We start from the raw sequence: 26,603 nt of genomic DNA on the forward strand, positions 1-26,603 counted from the left end.
GCCTCTGATAGAGGGAATATATTAAAATTGCATTTAAATTTTTTCTAATCATGAGGTTATTAATAATGAAATAAAAGTGATCTTTGTGATACACTGAGAAAAATCAATCTACATGGTAAAAATTACTTGTGAGATTGCTTTTTAGATAATTTACTGCTCGATGTTTTGTGGCTAGATTACAACATGGGCAATTTTTTAAAATATTTCATGTGAACTTGGAAAGAATGCACAATCTAAAGTGGTTGGATATACATACATGTTCCTTACGTCAACTTTCTTAAATGTATTGTTTAATTATTTAAATATTTACTGATTTTTGTTCCTCTGCTTGATTTATCATTTATTGAGAGATGTGTTAAGTATTTCCCCACACAGTAATGGAGTTGTCAGTTTCTTCTCTTGATTCTGTCAATTTTTGATTGCTATATTCTAAAGCTTTATTATTTGGTGCAGGCAAGTTTGGAGTTATTGTATCATCCTGGTGAAATGAAACTTCACCAATATGTAGTGATTTCTTTCATATCTTCAAATACTGGTGTAATTTGTATGGCATTCTTCTTCTTCATCAGCTCTCCTGTCATTAGTGTTTGCATGATGTAGCTTTTCCATTCTTTCATTTCAAATTTTCCATGTCTCTTGTTTTAGAAATGTCTGTATAACTAAATTCATTTTAAACCAGTTTGGCATTCTTTGTCTTTGAACTGGAGGGTTTAGCCCACTCATATTTTTTGTAATTTTTTATATATTTTGGTTTGTTTCTACCCTGTTAGTTTGCGTAAGGTCTAGGATTTGACTTTGCCTTACTTATACAAACTAATAATTAGCATGTTTCTGTGTTAGGGGTGTTGGAAGAAGACATGAGCTTCCAGGACCAGAGAGAAGGGACTTTATCGTCAAATGGCATGAGTACCATGTTTGCACTGGTTTCCGCTGCCCCCTAGTACGCAAGGGGGCAGTGAAGGGGCACCACATGGATGCTGTGCTCACAGTGGACCTGCATCCTGGTCAAGGAGCACTGAGCTTGGGGACCTTGTGTTTGTGACAAGGGGTAAGCAAGCCTGTTCTTTGTCCTGGAGGAAAACACTACCTCGCCCTGCAAGGGTGCTCACTGCAGACACAGCCCTGAGAGATGGGTGAAGTGTGGGCAGCGTGCAGTGTGTTCCTCACACACTGGGCGTGAGCGGGCAGGGCGTGCAGAGGCGCTCCAGCCCCTGCTGGTTGCCGTCCCAACAGCTTGTGTTTTCCGCTCATCCTGCTTTTTCTGGTTTCCTTTTTGCCCTTCTTTCTTGTCTACTTCTAGGATATTTGCTTGTTCTATACGTCTGTGTCTATTGATTTAACAACTCCAGTCGGCTCTCCTGTATCCGTGGGTCCAGCATCCGTGGATTCAGCAAACTTGGACCCACCAATGCTATCGCAGCACTTCATATAAGGGCTGGAGCATCTACAGATTTGGTATCTGAGGGGGTCTTGGAATCTGTTCCCCGTGGGTACCAACGGACAACCGTACACAGTGAATTTCTACTTTTTCATTGGTTACTCTAGAAATTTTAGCATTTTTATTTAACTGAGTCTAAAGTAATCTACATCTTTATTGACTTCCAGAAAAAACACAAGGGCATTACAGGATTGTAACTCTGATCACCCTCCTTCTGCATATGCTATTTTTTCAATCAACATTTCATTTCTAACTTGACTTTTATTTTTTTATGAGTGCATGAGTGTCTACTCTTCCTGTATGTCTTCACTGGTAGTGAACTTTCTCAGGTTCTTGATCTGGAAGTGTCTTCCTGGTTTGCATTCTGTCTGTTTTCAGCAGATCTAACTTTTCCTTTATCAACTCTTTCTTGGACTTTGTCTAAACTGCTATTTAATCTATTTTTAAAAGTACGTTATTATAGTTTTGTGTTTAGCACCACTCTCTAACCAACTGAGCTAACTGGCCACATAGTTTTGTGTTTAAAGTTCTACTTTTGTTTACAAATCCGGATCATTTTATAACCTCTAATTTCCTTGTAATGTCTTCAGTCCCCCTTTTCGTTCTTTAAACATATTAAGCAAATGTATTTTATGTTATTTATACGGAAGTTTCTGCCTCTGCAGTCTCTACGTGTCTGATTCTGCACCTTGTTTCCTCTCTTCACGCTTGCTCCTGGGGCTGGTCTCCTCGTGTACTTAGCAATTCACGATTGTGAGCTCATCTTCCTTATAATTTTCTCCGTGATTAAACTTGCAGACTCCTCCAGAGTATTTACATTTCGTTCTGCGTGGCCCTTGGGCTGCTACAATCTGGGATCTTTAAAAAGTACATTTCTGGCTTGGAGTTTTTCAGGCCAGGGTCAGATTGTGGACTTTGGCCTCCAGCTGACATGAGCAGGAGCTACAGAAACCCGAGAGGACGATTCTCGTCTCTTTCCGGTGCTCCCACTTGCATAAGCAGCTCTCCTCCTGCAGGGAGAGAATTTCCCAGCTCACCCTATGGTCTGCCCCACTGGGGTCCTGACTGTCAGGGTGGGTCTCACCTGCCGCCGTCCCACCCGGCGTGGGCCCCAGGCCTTCTCCAGTCCTCCCCACCCCCTGCCCCTTCCCCAGACACTGTTAAGACCTCGGGTCTAGTTCACAGGGACTGACATGGACTCCAGGACAAAGGCTGCTTATAACATCGCTTATGTTTGGAGAACATCTTCTCATCCTCATTCTTTGTCTGAATTTGTTTTCTCCCACTTAGTACTGGCTCAGCCATGCTTTAAAGAGAGAGAGAGAGAGAGGATTTTCCCTTTGTTTTATGTTTCCAGGAAATCTCCCTCTGCATGTGTAACCCCTGTATTGCCAAGAAAGCCCCCACCCAGCCCCAGCCTGGTCCTGTGGCCTTCTGATTAGGAAGATGAGAGACGGACCACTGGCCGCGACACGCCATGGAGCCTGAACCCCTGTTGTTCTGTTTTTAGGGTCCCTGAGTATTTTCTAATGTGGTCATCTAGTTCCCATCTCTAATATAAATATTTAGTGCCTGAAAGGCTATAGACATCTATGAAATATTTTTTAAAAGATGAACATGTCTTGCTAAAAAAAAAAAAAAAAATTGGCAAGGATTTTACATTCTCCTTTGTACCCATTCCAGGTCTTGAGAGACTTTTCTATTATAAGAGGGTTTTTTTTCCTTTTTAAGTTACAAAAATCCTTCCTGCTATAGTTTTAACCTGTTTCCTCTTTCCTGCTAACTCCCTTCCTTTTAAAGTTCCTCTCTAATTTATGTACAGGCTCAGATTGACAAGAAAAAGCCCCTCGTTTCTCTATTCACAGCTCAGTTTCCTCACATACCGTTAGTCTAAATTCTCTATTCAGTCGTGAGCCTTCCCACTGACCATCTTTGCCGTGAGGTCCACGGCACGTCTGTGGGATGAGAAGTGTCGGTAACAGGGCTAGCAACACAAAGACCCACAGACTGGGGGCTTCAAACAACGGAAACGTATTGTCTCACAATTCTCAAGGCCAGAAGTTCAAGATCAAGGCGTTGGCAGAGCCCTGCTCCTCTGAAACCTATAGGGGCATCTTCCCTGCCTCTTCCAGCTTTGGCTGTGGCTGCGTCCCTCCATCCTCTGCCTCCCCGTCCATATGCACCCCCCGCCCCCCGTGTCTCTGCCTTCACGTGGCCTTCGTGAGGCCACCCTGCTCCAGCATGACCTCATCTTAACCAATTACATCTGCCATGTTCTCCAATAAGGCCACATCCTGAGGTCCTGGGGGTCAGGATTCTAACATTTTTAAAAAGGACCCAAGCCAACCCATAGCAACGTGTAAACAATCGTGAAGCTCAGACCCAGAAGTCCTATGGATGCTGTCACCTCCCAGTGAAGGAATGGTTCTTCTGCCCCTTCCCCCTTTAAAGCATTGATAATTAGACCACGTGGGAGCATCTACATGAATGTTTCCAAACGGCCCACCCCGACACGCCCACGGGGTCAGGAGCCTCACTTTGGTGTCCCTCTGCTGCCTCAGGAGTAAGCTGAGTTTTCACAAGGAGACCCAGCCTTGCTGCTCCCAGAGCACAGAGTTCTGCTGCCGAAGGCCCTCGTGCTGTGTGTCCCCACGGCCATAATGCAGCCCTTAGAGGCCACCACCGTGACCTCTGTCTGTGAGATGCTCTGATGGCAGAATCATGGCCCCAGTGGCCTTTCTTGGCCAAGTGTAGTTGTCTAGGGAAATGAGGCCCCTAGCCCGTCACCCCTTGGTTGCCACCCCTTCTCGTGGTTTCTTTTGACACCCAGCTGGTGTGCTTGGTACACTGAGTCTGTGAGGTCCTGGACATGCAGAGCTTGTCTGAATTCTTCTCATCTTGTTGTGTACGTTTAGACGGTCCGTTCACCTCCCTGGGCCTCAGTCTCTTCACTTCGTGAGATGGGGTTCCCCGTGTCTGTTTCACAGAGTCCACAAGTGTGTTACAGAGATGGAATAAACACGTAGGCCCAGACCTTCATAACCAGCAGATCTCTGATAACGGTCATCACAAAATCCCTTTAAGCCAACATGTACAGGGTGCTGCGGGCAGTGGCCATGCTGAGTGTTTCCAAGCGGGCGGGAGGCAGAGGCCAGGAGCTGCGATCCAGCAGCGTAAGTAAGACAAGGACCCCGGGGGAGGACTCCCCAACACAGCCCGCCGCCCTGTGGCTCTGGGGCTCGCGTGTCATCCCCACAGACACGGGAGCTACGGTGCGCTATTTGCTTCTGAAACAATCAGCTTGGGCGTGGGATTGCAGATGGGGGGGAGGGGGACGGTGTTGAGCCTGGAATTACTGTATCCCAGCAAGAATGCTACTGGCAGCAGGAAGGAAGGAAGGGAGACAGGAGCGCTATTTAGAAAGTATCATCGCAAGTCTGCTCGTTACGCATACGGAGTGAAGAAGTGACAGAGTGGCTGGTACTTCTCATCTTCTGGTTCGGGTGATGGGGTGACGGGCTGTACCCTGCACAGTGTGGTTTAACAGAGAGTGCCTTCAGATCAAAATTCTAGAACGGGTGGGGGGAGGGGAGGCTACTCCTTTCCTGGGCACATCATTGATTTTTCTGTGTGAAACTCTAGGATTTTAATAAAATAACATCTTTGCTGAGCCCTTCACAATGCACAGAGCACTTCCTCATATTGGTTTACTATGTGAGGTTGCCAGTTTCATAGGTGACAACCTTGTGAGGAAAGTAGACAGGTGTCTCTCCCACTCCCCTCCCCTCCCCCACTCCCCCCGCACCAAGAGGCTCTCTGCGCCTCAGCACAGACGCGTTTTGGACAGCACCACTCTTTGTGGGGATGCCCTGTGCGCTGCGGATTCATCGGCATCCCCGACCTGTGCGCGCTAGATGCCAGCAGCATCCTTCCTGTCGTCCCCAGCTGTGACAACCCAGAATGTCTCCAGACGTTGCCAAATGTCCCCTTGGCAAAGTCACCCCCAGGCCTAGAGTCTCGGACGATTTCGGCAAAGGGGAAGTCACAGTCGAGATAGTGGGTAGGAATCTGATGCCAGATGTTTCACTTTCCGACGTGCCCTCCACGTGGCAATGCTTCTTACCACTGTACATTTTTAGATCTCGCTCACCTGGCCACAACTAGGTCGAATTGGCTCTTTAACAAAGAAGACATTTCTGTTCAGCTACATCTATTTTGCGTCCACGCTACATCGTTTCATTTCCAGAAGTATTTTATTCATTTTTAGAGTCTCTTGTTTGTTAATCTTATTTTCATTTCTTCCTTTTACCTCCTTAAGCATATTAGATTTGATGATTTTATATTTGACGTCTGCTAAGTCCAGTAGCCGACGTCCACACGTCTGATTCTGCAGTCAGCTGTCTTGCTCGCTTTGACGATACCGCGTGTCTTCGTGAACTGCGTGTCCAGCGGCTGTGAGCTCGTGCTACCGGGAACTGTGTGCAAAGAGTTCTCTGAGTCCTGGGTTTAATGTGGATTTCTCTACAGAGTATTTCTGTGCTTCTGCTAGGCACCTAGGCTAGGAACCACGTGAGACCACTTTAAATTGTCAACTTGAGTTCTCCTTGCTGCTTTTAGGTCACCAGAGAGTGAACCAGGGCCACCAGCCTGTGTCAGGGCCGCCTGTGCTCACAGTGTCTCCGAGGAGACGTCTTGCCTTTCCGCGCCCCCCGTTTAGTGCCTGTGTTCCGTCACGGTTTCTTGTCTGCAGGGCGGCGTGTGTTTAGTCCACCCTACACCGAGGGCAGAGCCCTGCCACCCCCACCCTGATGGCTGGGCATCTGACCGCCATGGTCCTCAGGGGTTCAATCTGAATCTCAGAGTTTCAACCCCAGACGGCATCCTCGGCTCCGCACTGACCACACCCACTGTAGCTGGCTTGTTGCACAAACCTGGCTTGTGCTTGGACCATCACGCACCTTCCACTCTTTGTCAGAAGAGTGGACACTGGAAGGACCCTAGCCATTTCCATGGCTTTTCTTCCATGTCTTGAACAAGAGACAACCGTGTTCACTTTAGGTTTTAAACTTGGTCAGGAAGTTAGTATCTCCAGTCCTAGGACTGATCAGACTCTTTGCCTGGCTTGAGTTTACATCACGCTGGAAGCCTGCAGCGTCCCTTTCAAGGTCAGAGCGGAAGAAGAGGAGAGATGAAGACTTACTGAAACTGCTCCTGGCCCAGCTGAACTTGCTCTCTGGGCCCCGCCTGACCCCTTCGCTCATGGTCAGCTGTCTTGTCTTCTTCTGAGGTTATTGTGGCTGGAGATCCCCCCGCCCCCCGGGCTACAGCGCACTTACAGGACAACCCCTCCTGGTCCTTGCCCCAGGGGCTGTGGCCACCTGCTCCTTCCTCTAGATGCCAGACCCCACACATCACAGCTCTTATGGTGGGGCTTGAAATAAAGGAGGGGGCATCCCCCCAGCCCTGGAAAGTCCTTTGGGTGGAAGGAAAGGAATGTGGAACAGATTTTGCCAGTCACCTTCCTCATAAAAGCCTCCCCCACCTTCCTGCCCAGGGCATCCTGTGTCCTCAGAGAAGGGGCAGCTCCAGGGCTTTGGAAGGCTCTTGGTTATCTTCCTTGGAATTCTGAAATCGTTGACCTCTTATGTATTGGGGACTTGATAGGAACTTTAATTTTCATTAATCACTTATGAAATTCTGCTTGTTCCATGTTTTCAGTAGCCCTGTTCTTCCGCAGCCAGGGACCCTGCCTTCTCTGTCTGCCCAGGTCACATCCCCTTCTCCCCAGAGCTCACCCCAAATACCACCTCCTCCTCAGCTTCTCCAGTTAGGGTTGACTCCTCGTTTATTTCTGTTCGTTTAGCATTTTCTTACATGTTTCCTTCACATTATGTAAAACATGCATCCGATTCATCTATTCACTTTCCTTCTCTAACACACGGCTGTGAACTTCTGGAGGTCAGGAGCCCCGTCGTAATCGCATGTGTTTCCCCCATGCCGAGCACAGGGCCAGGTGCTCAGAGGAGCTCTATAACTGTGTGTTCAACTGAACTGAATGCACACCAGCCAGTCCGGTCCTCTCTCAGAAGCAGCATTAGCTGTGGAATTCAGCCCCAGATGGATTGTGTGTAAGCCAGGGAGAAACTCAAGATAATGGGGGTCTGCTGAGCTCTTGGTCTTCTCTCCAAGCCTCCCACCCGATCGTTGGGGCACCAGCCTTTATTAAGCTCACCTTTTCTTTCCCAATATTTGCTAAGGGATTGTTTGGACCCAGGTTAGAGTTGGCCCTGATACCTACCCCAGGTCTGGTGGTCTGGAAGGTTTGGTTGTATAAGCACACACAGTGGTGGTAAAAGATTGCTAAAGATTTTGATATATTTCTGTTTTACTGGGACAAAGGCAAACAGACTTGTTCTAGCAATGAAATGAATTCCTCAGTTGAAATACAAAAGCTTTTTTTTTTCTTTTGAGATGTCCAAGTTCAATAGAGCTATTTTGTAGCACTCAAATGTGGGGGATCATGAATGTTCCATAAGACACTGCCTTTCCAGTCCTGTTACACCAGGTCAAAATGCTCTTGTTGGTAAAACTCATGCCTTGGTTTGGGCCTGCCCCAAGGCTTTTGTCCTAAGCTAGCATCGGTGGCAAGCCGTACTCTTGTCTCTGACTAGTTGTGCCATCGACCCACGGCGGGCTCTTCCTCGTTCCTGGATCTGGGACTAGCCGAGTGTCTGATGGGCATCAGCTGCTCTGTCTTCCAGGGCAGCAACACGGCACAGCCCTGGCCTGTCTTTGTTTGCCTAGAGCTGGGCTGCCTGAGTGGTGGTGGCGGGAGACACAGGGTGGTACGGAGCTCATTCCCAGAGTAGGGGTAATCGCCCTCCAGCAGAATCCTTGCGGGAAGCAGGAAGCAGTTTGGGGCATGTTTTCATCTTAGAGATGCACCGTGGGAACGTGCTCCAGCCCATCAAGCAAGAAGAGGGCAGTGCCAGCATCCTGATGCCAACCTAACTGTGCTACCACATTAACCCAGGGAGACTGCCTGACCTCCTGCTTGAGCCAGGCGCAGCGTGAGCTTACCCGTTCTTATTTGGGAGCATCCACTGTCTTTACTCCTTTTAGCAAAGATAGCCTGACACAAGAATTAATGCAACCTGTGATTAAGCCAGGGGATGATATGACGTGTAGATTTTTCACCATCTGCCTAGCAAAGCAGTACTTGTCACACAGCACCGCGTGCTCGAATGCTTCTGGACTTTTCAGGGGCTGGTGGCGGCGTGCTAATGAGATTGTTTGGCCCTGTTTTAAACATAAAAACACGTGGACAGTGCAAAAGAGGAAACCAGAAAAAGCTGCAGAGTCCTAAGCTCACAAATCTGGAACTGCCTACAGCCCTCTGGTGAGCATTTCTAGGAAAAAAGAAAATGTATTCCGCTTTAAGGCAAAGCTCCCGCAGCCCCGCAGCCGGCGGCGGGTCTCTGAGAGCCCTGACTCAGGACACTGCGTTCGGGCCCTGGTAAGTCATCCGTTTGGATAATTTTCTATACATGGAGTCGGAGGTCACGGAGAAAGGATGCGTGTCTTTGTTTTCCAGACACCGCCCGGGAGGCTCCCCGGGGGGCCGCCCGCGTCCCGGGCTGCGTGGGGGCCCATCCCTCCCCCGGGCGAGGACCGGCGGGCCCCCGGCCGGGCGCGTGGGCTGCGGGGGGACCCCAGGCGAGGCTGCGGGGCCGAGGGCCGGGGAGGCGCGGGGCGCACGTGCGCGGGCTCCCGGTGCGGGCGCCGTTTTTGTTCCATTTTCTACACGTGCTTGCTAATCAGCAGTTAGTCTTGTTCCGCGCAGAAGGGCGTGATGCCTACGTCCGTATACGGATGCTTTAGGGAGAGAAAACGTAACGACACCCCAGGCCAGAGGAAGGCCCGGCAGGACAGCGAGACAGAACCGAGGCGCCGCCGGCCTCGGCGGGCTGATTAGGCATGCGCCGCCGCGGGCGCTGATTGGCGGAGGCGGCGGTGGGCGGGGCGGAGCCACCCGGGGAGCGTGCTCGGAGGGGCGGGGGGAGGAGAAGGGAGCGTCTGGGGCCGCGGGGCGGCGGGCGCTGATTGGCGGTAGTGGCGGAGGAGGAGGAGGAGGTGGGCGTGGCTGGGCGGGGCGGCGGGCGCTGATTGGCGGTAGTGGCGGGGGGCGGTGCAGGGAGCGGCTGTCCAGGGCTGATCCTCCCTGGGCTGGAGGAGGAGGAGGAGGGAGAGCCCGGGCGGCGGGCTCTGATTGGCGGTCGTGGAGGGGGCGGGGCGAGGCGGTGGACTCTGATTGGTAGTAGTGGCGGGGGGCGGGGCGGGGCTGCCCGGGGCTGGTCCTCGCAGGCAGGAGGAGGAGAAGGAGGCGGAGGAGAAGGAGGCGGAGGAGGGAGCGCTGGGCCCCCGGCCGCCGTGGCCGGCTCGGCCTGCCCTTTGTGCCCGCAGCCCGCGCCCCGCGCCGATGGCCGCCGCGCCGGGCTTCCTGGCCGCTCGCGCCCGCACGCGGACCTAACCCCGAGCGCCTGGGATGCGCCGGGGATGCGCGTCCTCCGGCCCTGCGGCTCCTCGCGGCTGGGCGCCGGGCGATGGAGCTAAGCATGAAGAAGTTCACGGTGCGCAGGTTCTTCTCCGTGTACCTGCGCAAGAAGTCGCGCTCCAAGAGCTCCAGCCTTAGTCGACTCGAGGTAAACGCCCTCGCCTCCGAGCGCGCAGGTACCCAGGTCCCCGCCGCGCCCTGGAGGATGCGGCGGGTCTTGGGATCATCCCGAGCCCTTTTCTATTGTCACATGCACGGTCACTCAGACCCATGTCAGGGAGTTAAAGTTGAAAGCTGGTCCGGTTTTCCTAAAACGGAACGTTATTGTTGGGACTTGGTAATAATTGGACCGGTCCTCTGCTCCTCAGCGGGGACTAAACTTTGCCCCCATTGAATTTCTAACTAATTTTGTTCCACGCTCTGCTCAGGATTTGGGGTAGTCACCCTGGGTGCCCACAGAGGTGCTCTGGGCGGGGAGGGCGTTTCAGCCCGTGTCGCTCGCTCGCTGTGGCACCACAGGAGTACCCAGCACAGAACCTCCCCAGCCCCACCCTCGGCTGGTGTTGATCGGGTTTATTTTACAGTGACCCAGAGCCACGCAAATACTACCATGTAATGTAGGTCGTTTGTGTATTTGAATCAGTGTAGAATTGACAAAAAGGGATTTTTTTTGAAAAGGCAGCAACACAGTCTACTTGGACCAGTCTGAAACGGTGCTCAGTAGTAAAGTGCCTGATGCAATATCCCTGCAGCTCCGGGTCTGATATACATTCGTCCTGAAACCCAGAGGACCCTGAGAATAGTGTCCTTTTCACCTGTCCTGCATCATGTCATCTTTGGGTTTCCAAGTCGTCTGTGGACGGTTCTCTAATGTGTTTTGTATTTCAACAATCACATCTTATTCTCTTCATCCCAGTGTCCAAACTACATGGCTGAATCTATAGATGATCAAACTGTGAAGCATGTTTAAGTAACAACAACAACAAAAAGACATTGTGGGGTTTGCAGGGGAAGAGGTGGGAGCTGGTGACACAACCTAGAGGTTTCTTTTGACATTGCCCTTGCCTTTGCCACCAGGCTGGCACGTCTGCAGGTTTTGATGTGTTTGTTTCTATGGAACTCAAATCAGTGGGAACAATGTCACATTTTTCATCTTGGGTTTCTTTGTCCTGGCTGCCATGATATTAGATACAGGCATGGGCTCTGATAGAATTGAGAGGGCTTTAAGCAAAGCTCGGGAATAGGCCTGAAAGCAACAGGGAATTACTTGTTTTAAAAGTTTCTGTTATGATATCACTAAATCAGAATTTTAAGTACTAGGTAGGTTTCTGAGGGTAAAACATATCTTTCAAACAAATACAACTATGAATTAAATAGTGGAGGAGGGCTTGCTTTAAACCTTATGCCGACAGAGATGAAGCATAAGTTCATTGAGATAAGTCATTTTCCTGGGTCTCAGGCACTTAAAAAAAATGAAGTGGGCAAGAATAGAAACTCAGAAGAGTACTCACCTTTATACCTAGTACGTCTTTATTCAGCGAAATGCCAAGTTTGTTAGACAGCTCCCTGTCTCCTTCCATTTACTGTCCTTGCCAAGGGGAGGCAGTAAACTCCCGGAGTCATTTAGGAAGAGGTGCATAAATGCTGGCAAACCCGTGGGGTCAGGAATCCTCTCAGCACGATGCACTCACCGCTGGTGTTTTGGTTCCGCAAGGAGAACCGGGCTGTGGAGATGCCTCCAAAAAGAATATAATAGGAACCAAGTGTTGCTTAGAAATGATGCTGCTTCGGTGTGAAGATAAAATTTCTGTATACAAAATAAAACTATAAGTATACCATCGGATATGCAGAAGGTCAAGCTGACAAGGAAGAAATGTAGTCTGGCAGTGTGTGATCCGTGAGCACCTCGTCTGACCCAGGTACCCGTGCGGGTGGCTGGACAGAAGCTGATAGAGATGCCCAGCGCTGATACAGTGCTCCGTTCTCTGCAGATGCTCTCAGCAGCTGCTCACAGTGGATACTTGTGAAAATCCAGGTAGACATGTGTTACTGTCCTCGTTCTACTGCTAGGGAGGAAAACCCCTGAGAACAAAACCTGAGAATGGTGCTGAAAACTTAACAACTAATTCATTCGGCAAGGGTTTTACTGAGAACCTGCTGTTTGTGCCGCCCTTTTCTGGGCGTTGTAGATCTGAAACATGCACGACGTAGCAGTCTTGGCCTCACCGTGCCTCCACCTCGTGGGGATCTAATCAGTGACTGACCTGTGCTCCTGTCCAGCGCATTCCGTATTCCTGCCCTGCTGCCTTCCACCATTTCCCACAGAAGCCTGTCCATCGGTTTGTATAGTCCCTGCAGATTAGAGACCAAGAGGCATTCACCCAAAAATGTGAAATTTAGGAGGGAGGTTTGTCAATAATTTGAAGTTGAGAAATAGGACATATAAAGTACCTAACATGGGTGTACATATATTTCCTCTGTTTGGACTAATGCAGAAGATAACTCATTTTGTAAAAGGAAATGTGGTTATTTTTAAATTCTTTCTGTGCAATTTATATTTTAAAATGTACACAGAGACTTTGTTTTGTTTTGTTTACATTCGAAATCTAGTGATATTAGCCGGAAAGTAACAGTAGTTACGTTAAGGTTGAAACAGTATCATCTTTATCAAAAAGACTTTCAGGGAGGGGCTTAGTGTTTCATACTTGCTTTTAAGTTTGATTTGACTTTTAGATCTAGAACTCAGCATTTGGTAAACTCTATCCAATAGAGAAGCCAAGTTGTTTAATCAGATTTGGAGTCCGTTTATGAATTACAGCTTAAATGTTTTTATAGCGTATCAGCATTGCACCGAGATGACTAGATCGTTGACTCTGGCAAGGATGATTTTGGGGGTTTCTAAAGGGAACTTGGATGTCTTTCATAGATCCATGCACACCCCAGAACGATTTCAGAGCTCAGCATCTGCCAGACCCTCCCCCCCACCCCCCGAGAAAGCTCTGACATCAGGGCATTGACAACGTTGTCTGAGAGCCATAGCAGCTCTAGAAGGTATAACCATTGCCTCATCTAACTGTCCATTTTACAGATGAGCACAGGGGGCCCAGGGAAGCAAGATGACTTGCTCATGCTCCTAAAATGTTTCACAGGAAGTTCTTACTATAAGAGCATGTGCTGTTTATTATTAACTTTAGCCATTTTAGGTTGGGTGGTTGTTGGAGTTTACCATGTAGTAGATGGTGCATGAATGAAGGCTATTATAATTTTTAAAAGAAAACTACTCTAGGGGATATTTTGGAACATGCTCTATAATCTAAAATTATTCTGGAGAACCTTTTCTGGAAGTTAGAAAATTCCAGGTGAATTTGGGCTTTGCATCAGATTTACTAAAATTGGATTCTCACTTTTACCTCTCACAGAAGGGCAGTTCCTTAAACTCTGTAAGCCTCACTTTTCTCCTCTGTGAAATGGGGATAATAATAGTTCCTACCTCATGGGGTTAATATGAGGCGTATGAGCTACCGTATGTAAAGACTGAGCACGGAGCCTGGATGATAAAATCAATAATCAACCATTGTTAGCTATGGATACTGATAAAATCTTTCCCAGGTGTACTGTTGTTTTTCATATTGTTCAGTGTCTGCTGGTTCGGTTTGAACCTGAGATTGCCCCTACAGCCCGCGGCACCCATGACTTGTGCTGTCTCCCAGCTTGGTCATTAATTAATCATTGAGATGCCCTTCCTGAGAGCCTTGGGGAAGAAAAGGCAGAGATCAGTTCTCCCAGGCTGGATTGCAGCCTGTTTCATTCAATAGGACTGGCCCCATTTGCTCAGATGGAGTTCCCACCATCTGGCTGGGATGGCGATATTCCTCTTCCTCGTCTTGTCTGTGGCCCCGGGATCCGAGAATGCACCACAGCGTGGGTCCTGGGGCCGCGCATCCAGGGCTCGGGCTGCTTCTAGAGTCAGGACCTGCCCAGCGTCAGCATCCTGACTCAGCAGAGCTTTGGGGAGGAAGCCTGCCGGCTCACCCTTCAGCAGCCCAGGAAAACCTCCAACGTGTGAGCAAACTCCAGAGCCTCGCTCAGGGCTGGGGCAGGTTGGCCAGGAAAGGCTTGGGAGGGAATATTGGGATTTAATTAATGCAAAGTGAAATTGTTTACCCAGGGTAAGATTTATCTACCAATTTGCTAAACGTATCAGTACTCAATGTCGGTTCATTTAGGGAACACTTGTTTTGCTTGGGGTTTTCAGCAAAGTCAGGAAGTTGGTTCTCTTTGATTACCTATCATTTCACCTGCTTTTGACATTTTTTGCTGAAAGACAGTTGGAGGTGGAGTGAGAGGGACAAAAGACAAGCCTCTCACTGGGGCGTTGATGGTGGTAAACTGTTGAGTGGAGAGAATGTCATTTACTTATTAGCTCAATTATCTACACACTCCAAGAGTTCTTAGCACACACCATGTGCATTGTGCAAAGCAGCTGAGAGGTGAAGGTCTGACCCCTGCCCTCAGTTTGAAGGTCTGACCCCTGCCCTCAGTGAACTTGACGTCTAGTGAGAGAGGCAGACATATAGATGGAAGCCTGCTAGGTACTGCGTCTAAGTCCTGTGAAATTATTGGCATCACTGAAGTTCAATGGTTTAATGATATCAACTGTCAATTTGTTCTGATTTCCAACACTCACGGATAATGAGACCTTATCTGTGTGCATGTGTGTGCATATGAACGTATTTTCATTGCTTACCTCTTTATAAAGGACACGTGGTATCTGAATAAAGTAAATGTTAAGAGACTCTTAGCAAATATAGCAATATTGGCTCCAGTTATGGAAAAAAGAAAACTTCCTGGAAAGTTAAACATTCAAGCTTAGTCTTGGTCCTTGATTGGTAAGCTCTTCTTCTTGGTATTGGGAGGTTTCCAGGAAAACCATTTCTAATTAAAATAATTTTCAGGTAGTTTCAATAAATGCACCCGAAGAAGTTCTATGTTAATCCTGATTTTGTTGGGCTTTTGGACAGAAACAACAAGAGGTCAGAGCAGACCACAAGAAAGAGTCCATTTTAGTGAATGCTTAATTTGCTTTTTCTTTTGCTCATTTATGCTTTGTTCTATTTTGAAGACACTAGACTTAATTTCTTATTTGTGGTCTGCTTATCTTTGCAATCTCATTACACACTTTCTTTCCTTACATCCAAGAAAACGTCCCAAAGTATTGTGCCTTATTTAAACGTATGTGAAAAGACAACCCCAAATATTGAGATTTCACCCCTTTTTCAAAAACTTTATTTTATTCAAGCATAGTTGACTTACAGTGTTATGTAATTTCTGCTGTACAGTGCAGTGATTCACTTGTACACATATAGACATTCTTTTTCATATTCTTTTCCATTGTGGTTTATTACAGGATATTGAATATAGTTCTCTGTGCTCTACAGTAGGACCTTGTCGTTTAGTCATTCTGTGTATAATAGTTTGCATCTGCTAATCCCAAACTCCCAATAATTCCCTTCCCCACCCCCCGCCTCTTGGCAACCACAGTGTGTTCTCTATGTCTGTGAGTCTGTTTCGTAGAGTCACCCCTTTTTCTTTCACCTCTTTGACCTATTCATTCTGAGTGCCCTCCACCCCAACCCCGATATAGCAAAGATTATTTCTGTATATTTTTCATGCATTCAGAAGTACAGGAATGAAATGAAAGCACACTAAGTAAAAAATGGAATATCTGTCCACATCATCTGATTTGCTGATTACCCAGGATGTCACTCTGTGTCTTGCATGCTGGGTGGACGATTTCTTAGATGTGGCAAATTAATAAGTGGGTAGGAGGTGTCAGAACTCTGAGGCAGGGAGAGACCAGAGGCTTGAGCAGGAGGTGAAGAGCCCGCCTTGTGAGCTGGGGCGTGGGTTGGTCAGCCGGGGCTCCCGTGGGGAGTGCTCCTTTCAAATGTGGGGAGGCTGGCGGTGAGCTTGTTCTGTGTGAAGTCCAGTTGGTAACCAGTAGTTTAGCCAGAAATGCTCTTTCTGGCTCTTTGGTCCAAGATTCTGTGTTTGTTAAGTGAGTGAAGCCAGTGCAGCACTGAAAGCCTCCTCTAGAATGCTCTGCTTTTATTTCCGATGACGCTGGGTTATGTGGTGTGTATTTTCCCCAACATCATATGTTTGCTGATATATTTTCACCGGTAAAAGCTATTAAATTAAACTCAAGTAGGAATTATCAACAAATCGTCTGTGAAGCTACAGTGTGATTTAATCAAGCGAATGGCTCAGCCACAGATATATTCAGTGTAAAATATTGTTCGTTGCATCTGATTTGCAGCTGTGTAGGAAGCCTGTCCGTCATGGCAGCACCGCTGTAATTAAACCCGGGAACCTGCCCCCCGGGGTGCGGGCTGATCGCAGTGGCCGCATCGCTGTGGCGGGTGAGAGCCAGGGTTTAGAACTTCTGAGATGTGAACTGACAGAGGCTCTCCTCTGCCAAACTCCAGCCTGGCTCCCCAGGCCCCTCGTCTCAACTCAGCCGGACCTTGGGCTCCTGTGTCATCCTTGCTGGGCCTGCAATATCCGGTTTTAGCAAGAGTCCTGCTGAGTCGCTTTAGAGAGAAACCCCGTCCATCCTTGGTATTTGATCACCCTACACATCTGGTCCACTTCCTCATCCCCACATCCCCCAGGTGAGATGAGATGACCCTGATGGCAAATCCCCACGTGTCCTTCCTGTATGGGACTGGAGTGCCATCTCCTCCCCCGGCGCCAACCGCACCACAGTGTCCCTTGAATAAAGTCTTCCTCACCGTCTTTAACAAGTGCCAGAATACTTTTTCTTGAACACTACCTATTATTAGTAGTAATTTGCACGTGTTCTTTGAGATCTCTTAAAGGGCATCCCAGGAACACCATTGATCAGAGAGCCCTGCTTGATTCCAACCAGCAAACACACAGCAGCCAATCTTTCTCCATGAGCTTTGGTTTGCAAAGGTCCCCAGGATCTGCAGGCTGCCCTCACCCTGAGAGCCCCAAGATCCTGCCCCCGTGGGCCAGGCAGGGGTGCTGTCTCCCTCGCCCCACATTGAGTGCCCTTCTCCCACCCAGGGCTCCCCTTGCTCCATCCACTGGGTGTGCCCGGATCTTGCCGACTGCCCTCTGTTCTCCTGGCCACGGGCACGTCCCTTGTCCTCCTGCTGTCGGCCCCACCAGGCCACTTCATACTTTTGAGCTCCTATCTGCTCAGCTGCAAAACAGGGATTTCCCATAATACTGGTGTCCTCAGGTTACTAGATGTGCAGAAGGTGAAATGCACCCGTCAGGGAAGAGTTTGCCCTTGGCATTCTGTGATGTCATGCAGAGGTGGCTTCGACTGACCCCATCTGGAAGGGGGTTTGTACTGCGTTATAGGGGAGAAAGTCTTTCCTTCTGTGCCAGCCTCTTCTCCCTCACCTTCTGAGGACGCATCTGTTTCGGGTTAGGACTGTCGCCATGCAGCTAGCTTTCCTAGGTTGTAGCTGCATTGAGGTTACTGGGAGTGACGTTGCTGTCATTTTAAACATAATGCATGGAAATAGCAGCTCTTGTGAAGCAGAGAGGTTCAGGCTGTTCCTGTGTCAGCCCTCTAGCAAGGGCTGGGGGACCAGAAGAAACCATCCGGCTTCTTAGGGAGAAGAACTGCTTTTTCTTTTGGCTCTTCTACTCTCCTATGTTAAATCAGTAAGACTCAAAAATACAAATCAGAGGACTATTTAGTCCATTGGCCTGCATGTTTCTTCCCGTTGCCCAAGAAAAGAAGGTTCTGAATAAGATTGAAAAGCTCAGAAAAACCTGCTTCAACCATGGGGTGATCTGTGTGCCGTATCATGTCCTGGGATTTTTGGCTGGACGTTAGCTGGGACCTCTTTGTCGTGTCTCTGCAGTCAATGTGAGCTGTGACATTCTTTGTGTCGGGACACCCCGGCCATACCATCTCACCCAAGTTAGCTTTTCCTCGTTAAAATGTGTGGTTGAATCTTTGAGGAAAAGGAATGCAGGGATTTTCTTTGAAAGACTCTCTTTTGAATGGCTACGGTGGAGGTGCGCGAGTGGCTATTTAGGAAACTGATCGTTCAGCTCCCAGTTTTAACACTTTTGGCCCAGGATAATTACAGACTTTCTACAACTAAGGTCAGATATAATAGTAACTCCAAATATATATATTTACCTCCAAAATATAGTGTGGACAATTTCTAAGGATGAAAAATGAAGAAAGCTTCTCATTCTGAAGAGTGAGTAGAACACACTTTGGAGAAGATGCTCTGGAGAAGCTTCATGGGAGGGAGGGCGAGGGGGCAGGGAATGCGGGTGGGGAGGGTTGCCAGGCTGGAAGGAGCTGCAGGAGCAGGGGGCGGTGTTGGGGGGGGCGGAGTGCAGGCTCTGTGTGCCCTGAGTGTGCAAAGGGGCCTAGAGAGACAGAGACAGAGACAGAGACAAAGACAGAGGGAGACGAGAGAGACACGCTTACCTTTTGACTTGCTACAGTGACTGTGTTTGTTTGACTCTGAAGATGAAGTAAAGGAAAAAAAAACCAGAAAAAGCAGAGAGGAGCACTTCTTTTTAGAACACCTTTGGCTTCTTGCATTCTGCTTAGTTTGTAATCAGGTTAGGGAACGGGACAGATGGGCTGCTGGAACCCCAGAGCCCAAGAGACAGCGTGAGGCTGGGCGGGACTTTTATATTTCTAGATCTCAGCAGAATAGAGAAGGCATGAATTTTGACGTGTGACTTAGTCAAGACTTTGCAGAATCCACCCCAAAAGACAAATGTTCAACCTGGTCGGCTATGCGGACGCCCGTCTGCAGAGTTCCTGCGTACACGATGGCTGGGGTATTTAGACCCCGTCTTACACCGTCATCAGTGCGTCCCACTTTTTTCTTTGACTCACCATCGAGATTCACAACAATGGAACGCCAGCAATGCATGTAAGAAAGCGAGACCGATTTGTCAGAATGAGCAGGCTGTGGTCATTGGTATGTGTGTGAAGGAGGGAGGGGAGGTCTACATTTGAGCGCATCCCGCCCTGATGGGCCTTATACTCAGTAGGGGTGATGGCCACTTGCCAGAGCATCATGGGAGTTTGGGAGGAGCACCTGCGCCTCCTGGTAATGCCTCCACTTCCCACCCCGCTGAGCAAGCTCAGCAGAGCGCCTCTTCCCCGCTATCAGATCCGTCTTCTGCCGTCCCTCCTTCCCTCCACCCCAGCCGGTCCCATCTGCGGCCCTCCCTCCCTGTCCTTCCCTCCTGTTGCCACTCAGGCCCATGGAGCCACGCCCACCCATCTCCATCCATGCCCAGCCTCCCTTCTGCTCTGAACTGAGCCGTGGCTGGGACTCAGGGCATCTCTTTCTCCTGAAGGTCCTGGCCCTGGAGCACTTGGGTTTGCACAGGGCTAGTCTATGGGAACTGGGGAGCACTGTTCGTTGCTGTGTGACTGGGGGTGGCGTGGAGACTGAGCCTGCAGGAGGGGTCCGTGTTCATCACACCCCATCTCCAGAGGAGGGTGTTGGGTGGAGAAGCCACTAGAAGAGTTCCTCCCAGTGGCTTGGGCTCTGTCACCCGTTTCTGTCAAGTTCACTGAATCACAGACCATCCTGCACGGTCAGGCCGGGTCCGGGGAGCTGCGTGCCCCCTCGGCTGTCGGGAGACACCCCGTCCTCCGTGTGGAACCCCCTCCTCTGTGCGAGCTCCAAGCCTCGATGCTGTGCGTGAATTTGCATAAAACCTTCTCTAACCGACCTGCTGCTGGTCTGGGACAGTCAGGCTCCGTATCCAGGGACAGCCGTGGGTGGCCGTCAGGACCGCTGCCCTGCTGTGTCCCACGCGTGTTCTCTGTGGTGCGCGCCTTCTGGGTCAACTTGTGTGACGTCTGTGGAGCTCTTTTTGGAACTTCTATCTTAGGTATTAACTGAACATTCACCATGTGCGTGGAAATTATCTGTAGGACTTGGGTTTTGAGGGTTAAAATGTAGGAAAAAATGGCCATGACCTAAGGCTAATTGGAGAGGGAGGGCTTGAAATCACTGTATAAGTGAAATAACTAAGAAACCATTACAGGACGGCACATCCGCTTGAGGTAGGACCCACGTGTGGCAGTGTACTACCTGCTAGGCTGCTGGTTGGCATCTTAAAATCTTCCATGGAAAGAACGTCTGATCCACATTCACAATATAGCTGACAGTGTGACATCTGCAGTAAAAAGCATGGGAAAACAAAACAAATCATTTTCATCCCTTAAAAAAGTCTAAAGCAGTGAAATATCTTAAAAGGGTGAGAAACGATCAACATTTTAAAAGCAAATTCAGAAATTTGAAAATGTTTCAATACGAGCAATTTTTGAAAACTGAAAAAGCGATAAACGTCGATTGGGCTTTTATTTTAAAAGCCGGTGCTTACAGTGGGATAGGTTTTACTTCCAGGAAGGTGGCTCTTGTGACATCTTAAAGCAATTTCTAGTCAAATTTAAAAGCTTTTGACTTCCTAATGTTGAGTTTTGTGATGCATAATTTCACTTTAAAGCCTAGCAGCCCGCACCTCGCTCTGGCTCACGTCTCAGGAGAAGCCTGGCCCGTGAAGAATTCCCCTCTGTGCCCGTGACCCCAGGCACCTTTCTGAGGGGCAGAGCGGCAGGCTGGGCTGGCCCGGGGCCCATTCGTTGCTCTTGCAAGTCCCCCACCCCCAGCGCCACACCTGGGCTCGCAGCCCATGGAGCTCGAGAGCCTGTGCCCCTGTAGAAAGGCCCTGTCACGCCCCACGTGGGGCCTCCCAGCCCCTGGACCTGACGGGCCCCATCCCTGGGCTCAGCGTAGCCGTCCTGGGCTTGTGCCTCAGACTGAGGCAGAGGCCAGGAAGAGAAGGGTGGCCGAGCCTCGGGGACCCTGAGAGCAGGTGCCCTGGAGTCCGGGGTCCAGTTTCTCATCCCTGCGTCTCTGGCCTCCAGGAGCCCCCAGCCCTCAGGAGGAGCTCCACCCAGCCGGTGGGGAGTTTGACGGGGTTTGGTCAGGAGACAGTGTTACTTTGCTGGTTGCTGGTTATTTAATCGCTTAGATGTTTTTAGCGATGAATAGTTATTTCTCCTGCCTTGGCTTCAGCCCCACCCCCACAGCCAGCTAGGTTTTTCCTGCCTGTGACACAAGCTGCTGGGGAGGCGGGGGTCGGAGCAGACCCGACGTTTCTGTCCTTGCTCAGCCACTTGTGTGACTTTGGCAGTGGCCAGCTAACCCTTCCTGAGGCTCAGTTTCCTCCTCTGAAAAATGGTACCTGCCTGCAGGGGTCTAGCCAGGAAGGGGTGAAATGGCCTGTCCACGGGCCCCAGTGGCGCTTAGTGAAAAAAAAAAGAAAAAAAAGCTCCACGCTCCCATTACTGTGCCGTCTGTGTGCAACACTGAGTCCTAACTTGCTGAAGCCCGGCTCCCAGCCTGCACACTGGCCTCTGGTCCTGCCCGCCAGCAGCAGCCGGACTGCCTGCACTCAGGGAGGTTATTAAACACAACATCAGAAGCATTAGTAAAAAACTACAAATGCCACTTCAAGTGAAGGCTTCCTGGCAGAGGCAGGCACATTGCGGGACTGGACTTTTTCCTGACGACTGAATCAAACTTCCTCTCCAACCTAGAAAATTCAGGTACGTGCTTTTCACTAAAGGCTTGAAATAATAGGGAAAGGTTCTGGAAACTTAACGCAAATGGGCACCTCCAGGTCCTCTGGCTAAGCCTTCTCTCTGAGTCCTGATAACACCAAACTACTGCTCAGTTTTAAAAAATCCTGAAGGGGTGGGAATGGAGGAGACAGAAGAGGGGGAACCAGAGAAGGGACGAGGAGGGCAAGGATGAGTGGAAGGAACAGGGAGAGTGCCAGCAGCAGAGGCCAGTATTAGGTCAGCATGGGCAGCTCACCTTTGTATTTGAAAAGACGTGGTTACCCGTAATTACCATTCAAGAGCACTTCCTGTTTCCAGATACACATCTGCCACTGACACAGTGACAGGTACTCTCACTCCCAGAGCTCTTCCATCTGGGAGGAAAAAAGTAGAGACAAAACCAGGATTAAAATGACTGTTATTTTTCCAGCCAACAGTTCTTTCGTGCATTTTATAGGTTTTAAGGTGAAAGGGCTTGAGCCATTTGAAAACTAAATAATACAAGTTTTCTTTCTCAGCAAAGATAAGTATGAAATATTCACTTTGACAGTCAGATCTCTATATTTACGTTTGTATGTAGATGTGTTTTTAACTATATGTGTGGGTACATGTGTATGTGTATGTGTGTACGTGCACACTACATGTGGCATTTTCCTGACCATGATGATTAGCTCAGAGTTGAGCATGTGGTCCAAAACAGTCAAAACGGGATGTAACTTGGGACATTTGTTCATCAGCTGTGGAGGAAAGAGGAGGCAGGCAGCTTTCTGAGACCAGGAGGTTACGCAGCCTACAGAGCGAACAACACACAGAAGAGAGCAGAGCCAAGAAAACCATAGAGGAATGAGGTTGGAACCTTGATCAGCCCAAGCCTGAAGTCCACATTTTGGTTATGTGATCCAACCAATTCCACTTATTGTTTAAGCCAGTTTGATCTGGGTTTTCTCTTATGCAAATAAAATCATCCTGACACACTTTTTATCTAATTAAATCTTTACTAGAACCCTAAAAGTGAGTACAGTTATATCCTTTGCATAGATGAGGAAACTATATCAAAAGGTCAAGTAGCTTGACTGAGGTCATGCTGAGAGTAAGTGGGGAATCAAGGATCAAACTTGGTTCTGTTTGCTTCCAAAGCTTGTGCCTTTAATCACTATGATGTATACTAGACCTGAAATAACATGTTTAGACCATTTTATTCTGTTCTGTTCACACTGGCCAGGAAAATGCTATCCTAAACATGTTTTCCGTCTTAAAAAATCACAAGGGGATTTGCTTACAAGTTATACGTTGCGTTTACGCTTCGGGCTCCCTTTTAGCGGCTGCCTGGTGCATGTAGGTACTCCGGTAAGATCAGTGGAGAAGGAGGGAGCATGTGAGCACTTCCCGGCCCTCTCCCAGGGGACCTGAGAGCTCAGTGGGGCCAGCACCTCCAGGTCCAGGGCCTCAGATTCCATTCAAACACAGTGCTGTCGATGCCTTAATAATTACAGAAGAGGGGTGTCTCCACCATCTCCGTTTTTGCTCACATTTTGTGTCACAGAGGTAAAGGTTCTGGTGAGGTTCGGGGTAAAGTACAAGTGAGACTGAGCAGATCCCCAGAGGCAGGTACAGCCTGTTGGTATCTTGGGGGGGGGTGGGGGGGGCATCCTGCAGTTTCGTCTGTGTTGTTGGTTCATTTGGATGAAGGGACATTATGTGGTATATTTAACAGTTTTGGAAATGTTGATACAATTCTGATAAGTGGCGGCCTGTGAAGAGCAGGGACATGTCTTCATAGGATAATAGCATACATTATTTGAAAAATATAATAATGCCTTTAAATTTACATTTCAAAGCATAGTAGAAACACTTTTTTTCAGATTTTCTAGTTTGAGATGGTAAATTGGGAAAATTAAAATTAAATTTTTTATTCATTAAAAAAACTGATATTTTAAAAAATTTATTTACAGTGTATTAATTTCTGCTGTTCAACAAAGTGATTCAGTTGAACATGTATAGACATTCTGTTTCATATTCTTTTCCATTATGGTTTATCTCAGGATATTGAATATAGTTCTCTGTGCTAAGAACTGAAAAGTATTATTTTATGTTTGCAATCATTCTTTCAGTGTGTTTAGTGGGTCTAAGAATACTTTTGTTCTTTTTCTGTCTACTTTTCTTTCTCATAACTATCTCCAGTCTAAAATCTAGACTGTAAATAATAATTTTAAGAAATAAGGATTCAAAGCAAGATAGGAGTATTGATTCTAGAAAGAGTATTTCTTTTATTATACTTAGCTTTCCACTTCTTAAAATTATTCAGCGTCATAACTGTGTAAAGATGGATACGCATTTATCCATTTTATAGAATACATTTTGTGAAAACATTGTAACATTGTTTTCTTTGCCATTATTTTTCATATACTTTTATGTCCAAATTTTTGCCAGCACTACCCTTTAACTGTAGTGATCACATTTTGATAAATTACTGGAAGGAATTTGTTATATAAAACAATGCACAAAAGTATGATTTACAAGATAAAGACTTGTGAGCAAGCAGCCTTTTCTACCCCGGAAGTATCCACAAACTTTGTACTTGATGCTTTTCTAGGTGTTTGGCATCATGGAACATGTAACCTAATTGTGTCGGATTTTATCTTTTTTAACCATCATGAGTTCTTTCCTTTGAATTGTGTCCTTGATTTTTGCTTATAGGTGATGGACAGCTAATTCCTTCAGAATTCAGGAAATTCACATTAATTTCCTGCCCCTCGCTCTGTAGCACTGTCTGTGTCGGTTTGATTATCTTTTTATTCACAGCAATGAAAAAGAGCCTTTTCATTTTCTTCCATGATGGTGTCATGCTGCTTGATTGGAGAATAATGACTTGCTTTCATACATTTATTAAACGATAAGCCACACCCTGTGGTAAATGCCTTCATGCTCACAGAGCCATTTCAGAAGCCCTTTTTTTACATGATATTTACCAGTACATATTGCTGTTTCTAGCAAGACACTTGGTAGGAAAAGATACTGTGTTGAAATAAGTAGCAAGACATATAATGAGAAGGGAGTGGAGAAATAAAACAAGAGGAAAAAAAAAAGTAAGAAGGATAGAAAAAGAGGGCAAGAGTGAGTGATTCAAAGTTAATAAATTCTCGTTATCTTAAAAGAGTGTAGACAGATATTTTCTGATTACATGAATATAACCGTACTTTCATATATTCCATATCCTAGATCATCAGTGTAAACATCAAACATCATGGCCCAGCACCGTAGCTATAGCAATACCATAGCATAGAAAAACGGTGGAATCATTTGATCATTTGGTCAAACAGCTCAGGGATCCTTTCTGTAATAACCCTGAAAATCAATTTGAATCCAGGTTTTTCCATTTGTCGAATGCACTGGAACCCTGTTTTCAAACGTCTTGTGCAAAACTGCAGTAGGTGAAAGAGATTTTGAAGAAGAGCCACGTTGGTTGCAAGGGGAGGGAGGGTCTTGGTCTCCCAGTGGCTTTCCCCACTCTTCTATCAATCTGCAGCCAGATCACAGGTCCCCAGGGTTCCAGAGAACCCCAGTTTGAAAACCAACCAGTCTAGACAAGCAACTAAATAACAGCCTCGTTATCTTTATCTTCTCTACCCCTCAGTCCCAGAGTGAAGTTGACAAAACACCCTGCTCTCTTCTCTCCAAATGTCAGCAGAGACCAGCTTGAATTTGGGCTGACCCTACTATATATTCTGGAAGCTGTGCTTCAGAGTAAATCCCCAATCTTAAATTGTTTAGTTATTTACCTTTAGTTCATTTTTGTCTTTCATCAAAGTTCTATTTTTAAAAAAATATCCTTCACTTCCTGGTTGTTGGGATCTGGGAATAAACATGGCTTTGTGTCTAACTACGTATCCACTGTGGAAGACAGAATAAACACCTGCATCCGATGCAGATGTGCGGATGTAGAGAACGGACGGGAGGACACGGGGCTGAGGGGCGGGGGGCGAAGGGGAAGCTGGGACAAAGTGAGAGAGTAGCATAGACATAGATACACTACCAAATGTGAAATAGATAGCTAGTGGGAAGTTGCTACATAACAAAGGCAGATCAACTCGATGGTGGGTGATGCCTTAGAGGGGTGGGATGGGGGGGAGGGAGTCGCGGGAGGGAGGGGATGTGGGGATATGTGTATAAATACAGCTGATTCACTTTGTAGTACAGCAGAAACTGGCACAACAGTGTAAAGCAATTATACTCCAATCAAGAGCATAAAAAACAGAAAACAAAAAAACCTGCATCCAAGAGCGGCCAAGGTTGAGAAAGTCTTTAGAACAGGATTGGAAAGGGAATCAGGGAGTGTCCTGTAAGTCTCGTGGGGAAAGTCATCAAACCCTTTTACCAAGCTCAGCGGGGTTGCCTCTATCCGTGCGGTACCCAGGGAGGTTGCTTCCACATGCCTTTTAGGTCTAAACAGTAGTCAGAATGTTCCATTTTCCCCGAGACTCAAAAGTTACTCCTGATTTTGCCTCCCTCACAGACAGAAATAATCCTTAACCTGTACCTGGAAATTCTGGATGGGGATTTTTTTTTTCCCATGTACTGATAGACTTTTAAATGAGATGTGAGAATTTTGAGCCAAACACTTTTTTAATTTTGTAGCACCAAATTGGATCGTTTCTGTGGATGTAGAGATACTTGTTACCACATACAATTAAAAGTATCCAACTTCTGAACTGGGAGTGGTTGCTTTATACCATTGTTAAGGGAGCATTGTTTATACCACGAAAACTGCATTTCCAGAATATGTTAAATGCCCGTCCTAAGTTCTCTTGCATTCTCAGTAGGCAAATATCCTGGCAGATTGCCCGTCATACATTCCGCCAGTGTCTCCTGGGGAGGGGGGTGTCTTCGTGAAAAATTCCAAAAATTTTCCTGAGAACTGACACAAAATTAAAATCAGATAGATGAGAAGC

The 26,603-nt window shown here is 47.7% G+C and overlaps 1 protein-coding gene across 2 annotated transcripts in view; it reads left to right on the forward strand.

The window, feature by feature from the left end:
* The window catches only part of RPS6KA2 (ribosomal protein S6 kinase A2), a 212,553-nt gene that overhangs the window by 50,242 nt on the left and 135,708 nt on the right, over positions 1-26,603 (forward strand). Inside the window, exon 1 of one of the 2 annotated variants that reach the window (XM_057739540.1) lies at positions 9,829-10,140. The exons of the other annotated variant lie outside the window; for it this stretch is intronic. Coding sequence (XP_057595523.1) covers positions 10,042-10,140 — 99 coding nt within the window. The 5' untranslated portion in view covers positions 9,829-10,041. Of the gene's footprint in view, positions 1-9,828; positions 10,141-26,603 lie in introns of those variants that run through there. 2 annotated transcript variants of the gene reach the window in all.

Source organism: Hippopotamus amphibius, chromosome 6 (genome assembly GCF_030028045.1).
Source record: "Hippopotamus amphibius kiboko isolate mHipAmp2 chromosome 6, mHipAmp2.hap2, whole genome shotgun sequence".
Lineage (NCBI taxonomy): Eukaryota > Metazoa > Chordata > Mammalia > Artiodactyla > Hippopotamidae > Hippopotamus > Hippopotamus amphibius.